Source organism: Triticum urartu, chromosome 5A (genome assembly GCF_056163025.1).
Source record: "Triticum urartu cultivar PI428250 chromosome 5A, HENAU_Tu73, whole genome shotgun sequence".
Lineage (NCBI taxonomy): Eukaryota > Viridiplantae > Streptophyta > Magnoliopsida > Poales > Poaceae > Triticum > Triticum urartu.
In genome coordinates, this window is record NC_141877.1 from 625,170,785 (window position 1) to 625,176,245 (window position 5,461).

The following is a 5,461-nucleotide window of genomic DNA, read 5'->3' on the forward strand; positions in this document are numbered from 1 at the left end:
ATGAACCATGCAACAGAGGAAAGTTTCCAGGCATTGATTTAGCTTCTCAGACTGCCCATCTATTTCCGGATGATTGGCTGAACTCATATTCATCTTAGTGTCGGTCAATCTACAAAGTTCTTGCCAAATAATGCTAGTGAACAATGGATCTCTGTCTGTAACCAAAACCTTTGGGAGACCATGTAGATTGTATACATGATCAAGGTAAACTTGGGCCACTGTCAATGCAGTAAATGGGTGGGACAGGGGAACGAAATGCCCATACTTGGTAAATTTGTCTATAATGACCAAAATAGTATCATAGTTCTTACTTTTGGGAAGTCCACTGATAAAATCCATAGTTATCATGTTCCAGGCTTCTGTAGGCACAGGAAGTGGACTCAACAGTCCAGGTTTCTTAATATGCTCCACTTTAGCTTGCTGACAGACTGCGCAATCCCTCACATATTGTTGGATGTCCTGTTTCATAGAAGGCCAGGAGAAAAGGGCCTTAATTCTTTGGTAAGTGGCCTGAAAACTTGAGTGGCCGCCTACTACACTGGAATGAAGAGATATGAGTATAGCTTGGTGAGCATCTTTGTTGTTTCCCAACCACACTCTTCCTTTATGTCTGATCACCCCTTGTAATAGCTCAAATCCTCTGGCATTAGAGCCAGTAACACTGAGTTCAGTTAATAATTCTTGAGCTTGAGAGTCTTGTAAGTATCCTTCTGCGACCACTTCTAGCCACTCAGGAGTACAATAAGACAGGGCCAACAAGGCTTCAGAACCAGAAACTCGAGATAAGGCATCAGCAGCAGTATTTTCGTGACCTTTTTTGTACACTACAGTATAGTTCAGTCCCATAAGCTTCAGTAGGGCTTTTTGTTGAATTGTGTTGGAAACCTTTTGATCCTGTAAATGTATCAAACTTCTATGATCTGTACTGATAACAAAAGGAGCATGCTGCAGATAAGCTTTCCATTTCTCTACTGCCAACAAAACTGCCAGGCACTCCTTTTCATAAGTAGAAAATCCTTGTGCTTTAGGACCTAGGGCTTTGCTCAAGTATGCAATTGGGTGACCTTCCTGCAGTAGGACAGCACCAATGCCCCCATTGCTAGCATCAATTTTCATAGTGAAGGTTTTCTTGAAATTAGGCAAGGCTAGCACAGGTGAGGATAATAGAGCGTGCTTGAGGTGCTGAAAGGCAGACTCAGTGGTAGGTGTCCATACAAAAACAGTGTCCTTCTTGAGCAGATTAACCAAACTTCTGCTAATAACCCCATAATCTTTGATGAATTTTCTGTAGTAGCCTGTGAGCCCTAAAAAAACCCCTCACCTCTTTCACATTCTTAGGGACAGGCCAGTCCTGAACTGCTTGCACTTTAGCTAGGTCAGTGCTGACTCCATTTTTGCTCACAACATGTCCCAAGTATTCCAATTCTGGCTGGGCAAAAGAGCATTTGCTAAGGTTAACATAGAACTGGTTTTGTTCCAAGATAGCAAAAACTTCCTTAAGATGTTGCACATGCAATTCCAATGTAGGGCTGAACACCAATATATCATCCATAAAGATTAACACACATTTTCTGAGTAAGAGAGCAAACAGCCTGTTCATGGCATCTTGAAATGTGGCAGGGGCATTAGTAAGACCAAAAGGCATTACCAGGAATTCAAAAAGGCCCGTGATGTGTTTTGAAAGCTGTTTTGTGTTCTTCTCCAGCCCATAATCTGATTTGATGGTATCCAGATTTGAGATCCAATTTGGTAAACCATTTAGCACCAGAAAGTTCATCCAATAATTCCTCCACTACTGGCATTGGATATTTGTGTTTGACTGTGATTGCATTTAAGTGTCTGTAATCCACACAGAATCTCCAAGTGCCATCTTTTTTCTTAACCAAGAGGACAGGAGAAGCATAAGAGCTAGAGCTTAACTGGATTACTCCCTGTTTCAGCATGTTCTTCACTTGTTGCTCAATCTCAGTTTTCTGCATTGGGTTATACCTGTAGGGTTTTACATTGACAGGCGGTGCTCCAGGTAACAATGGAATTTTATGATCAAAAGCCCTGGAAGGAGGCAGTGCAGCAGGATCCTCAAAGACTTTGGTGTGGCTGTCCAAAACTTCCTGGACAGCTATGGGAATGACCTTAGAAGGAGGTAATGTAGCAGGGTCTACAAGGACTTTTTTGTGGCTGTCTAGCACTTCCTGTACAGCTGGAGGAATTGTCCCAATAACAGGAGAAAATTTTGACACATAATTAAGTTGCAAAATGTGATCCACTGCAGCAGTAGCTAGCAACCCTTTTAACTGCTTCCCAGACACTTTCTTGCAGGTATGTAACACATCTGTAACTCCTCTCAGTGTGACTTTCTTATCATTGTACTTGAATTTCATGATTTTCTTCTTCCAATCCACCCACATGGGACTCCTAGTTTCCAGCCAGTTCATGCCCAGAATTAGATCATAATTCTCCAATGGCAATGCTTTTAAAGAAGTATTGAAACATGTGCCTTGGCACCACCATTGTAGGTCACAAAGTTGTTTAGTGCATAGCAAAGTACCCCCACCAGCTACAGTAACAGTTGCAGGTGGTAAAGCATCTACAGGACAATTTAAAGCTTCCACCAGTTGTTCACTGATAAAATTGTTGGAGCTTCCTAAATCTATGAGAATGAGCAAGTGTCTCTTCCCAATCATGCCTTGCAATTTGATACTCTCCTTGCAAGAAGTACCACTGACAGCTTCTAAGGACAGCTTCATGAGAGAAGCAGCAGAATCTGAACTATTTTCACCATCATCAGTAGTATTCCAAGGTTTAGGTTGTTGTTCTGCTACTGGTGGTTCTGAACTATCAGAGATCTGCAATGAATCAATGAGTTCCTGCATGACATGCAACTACACAGTCTTTGGGCACTGATGCCCAGGTCCATATTTCTCTCCGCACTTGAAACATTCGCCACGAGCGCGGCGTTGAGCTCTGAGAGAGTCCACCTTATCATTTTATTCGCTCTTGTTCTCTGTCCTGGGCTCAGTCGGAGAGACTCCCATTAATCCTTGATGTACATAAGGTTTATACTTGGATCTGTACATAGGTTTGTCCGTTGGCACACTGGTGTCCTCTGCCAAAATAGCTTCCTGCGTTTGAGCAAAGGAATATGCCAAATCAACCGTAACAGGATGTTGTAACTTAACAGGAGCACGAATAGCAGGTTGCAATCCTACTATGAAACGATTGACAAAGAATGTTTCATCATAGGAAGGATTGTACACCAGAATTTTATGCATGTACTCTTCAAATTGATGAGCATAATCATCTACTGAACCAGTCTGCTGAAGAGTAAAGAAGGTGTCCATGAGCCTAGAGTATTTGTGACGATTGAACTTCGCAAACACATCAACACACAATTTCGGCCAACTCTGGATATTGTGCATAGCTTCATAAGTTTGGAGCCAGAGAGCTGCATGTTGGAAATATGCCCTAGAGGCAAAAATAAAATGGTTATTATTATATTTCTTTCTTCATGATAATTGTCTATCGTTCATGCTATAATTGTGTTATCCGGAAATCGTAATACATGTGTGAATACATAGACCATAACACGTCCCTAGTGAGCCTCTAGTTGACTAGCTCGTTGATCAAAAGATAGTCATGGTTCCCTGACTATGGACATTGGATGTCATTGATAACGGGATCACATCATTAGGAGAATGATGTGATGGACAAGACCCAATCCTAAGCATAGCTCAAAGATCGTGTAGTTCGTTTGCTGTAGCTTTTCTGAATGTCAAGTATCATTTCCTTAGACCATGAGATTGTGCAACTCCCGGATACCGTAGGAGTGCCTTGGGTGTGCCAAACGTCACAACGTAACTGGGTGACTATAAAGGTACATTACAGGTATCTCCGAAAGTGTCTGTTGGGTTGGCACGAATCGAGACTGGGATTTGTCACTCTGTATGACGGAGAGGTATCTCTGGGCCCACTCAGTAATGCATCATCATAATGAGCTCAATGTGACCAAGTGGTTGATCACGGGATCATGCATTACGGCATGAGTAAAGTGACTTGCTGGTAACGAGATTGAACTAGGTATTGGGATACCGACGATCGAGTCTCGGGCAAGTAACGTACCGATTGACAAAGGGAATTGTATACGGATTGATTGAATCCTCGACATTGTGGTTAATCCGATGAGATCATCGTGGAGCATGTGGAATCCAACATGGGTATTCAGATCCCGCTGTTGGTTATTTACTGGAGAGGCGTCTCGGTCATGTCTGCATGTCTCCCGAACCCGTAGGGTCTACACACTTAAGGTTCGGTGACGCTAGGGTTGTTGAGATATTAGCATACGGTAACCCGAAAGTTGTTCGGAGTCCCGGATGAGATCCCGGACGTCACGAGTAGTTCCGGAATGGTCCGGAGGTGAAGATTTATATATAGGAAGTCAAGTTTCGGCCATCAGGAAAGTTTTGGGGGTAATCGATATTGTATCGGGAACGCCGGAAGGGTCCCGGGGGTCCACCGGGTGGGGCCTGTTGGGGAACGTTGCAGAAAACAAAAAAATTTCCTACGTTTTCACCAAGATCCATCTATGAGTTCATCTAGCAACGAGTGACCGGATGCATTTACATACCTTTGTAGATCGCGAGCGGAAGTGTTCAAGAGAACGGGGATGAGGGAGTCACACTCGACGTGATCCAAATCACCGGAGATCCCAGCGCCGAACGGACGGCACCTCCGCGTTCAACACACGTACGGTCAGTGTGACATCTCCTCCTTCTTGATCCATCAAGGGGGAAGGAGAGGTTGATGAAGATCCAGCAGCACGACGGCGTGGTGGTGGATGCAGCAGTCACCGCAGCAGGGCTTCGCCGTTCTTCTACGAGAGGGACAGGTGTAGCAGGGGAGAGGGAGGCGCCAAGAGTCAAGGGTGCGGCTGACCCTCCCTTCCCCCCCTTTATATAGGCTCCCCAAGGGGGGCGCCGGGCCTAGGAGATGGGATCTCCTAGGGGGGCGCCGGCCAAGGGTGGAGTCGCCCCCAAGGCAAGTGGGGCGCCCCTCCCCCCCACCCTAGGGTTTCCAACCCTAGGCGCAGGGGGTGGGCCAAGGGGGGCGCATCAGCCCACTATGGGCTGGTTACCCTCCCCACTTCAGCCCATGGGGCCCTCCGGGATGGGTGGTCCCACCCGGTGGACCCCCGGGACCCATCCGGTGGTCCCGGTACAATACCGATGACCCCCGAAACTCTCCCGATGGCCGAAACTGCACTTCCTATATATAATTCTTCACCTCCGGACCATTCCGGAACTCCTCGTGACGTCCGGATCTCATCCGGGACTCCGAACAACTTTCGGGTTACTGCATATTCATATCTCTACAACCCTAGCGTCACCGAACCTTAAGTGTGTAGACCCTACGGGTTCGGGAGACATGTAGACATGACCGAGATGGCTCTCCGGTCAATAACCAA

At 45.7% G+C, this 5,461-nt stretch overlaps 1 protein-coding gene across 1 annotated transcript; it reads right to left on the reverse strand.

Moving 5' to 3' along the window:
• Positions 1-631: 631 nt before the first annotated feature.
• Positions 632-3,341, reverse strand: LOC147973497 (uncharacterized). The gene is made up of 5 exons (XM_087524702.1): positions 3,051-3,341; positions 1,929-2,867; positions 1,322-1,429; positions 886-1,182; positions 632-640 (listed from the first exon to the last, which is right to left on the reverse strand). Exons 1-5 carry the CDS (start codon positions 3,339-3,341, stop codon positions 632-634), a joined length of 1,644 nt encoding a protein of 547 aa, XP_087380828.1.
• Positions 3,342-5,461: the final 2,120 nt, after the last annotated feature.

Excerpts from the sequence above, each read along its gene's own strand:
- LOC147973497 (XM_087524702.1), bottom strand. The coding sequence starts at position 3,341 with ATGGACACCTTCTTTACTCTTCAGCAGACTGGTTCAGTAGATGATTAT. Across the intron at positions 1,430-1,928 it reads AGAACATGCTGAAACAGGGA|CCAGAATTGGAATACTTGGG; the intron begins GTAATCCAGTTA and ends TCTTTTGCCCAG. Across the intron at positions 1,183-1,321 it reads TCCCTAAGAATGTGAAAGAG|CACCTCAAGCACGCTCTATT; the intron begins GTGAGGGGTTTT and ends TCTGCCTTTCAG.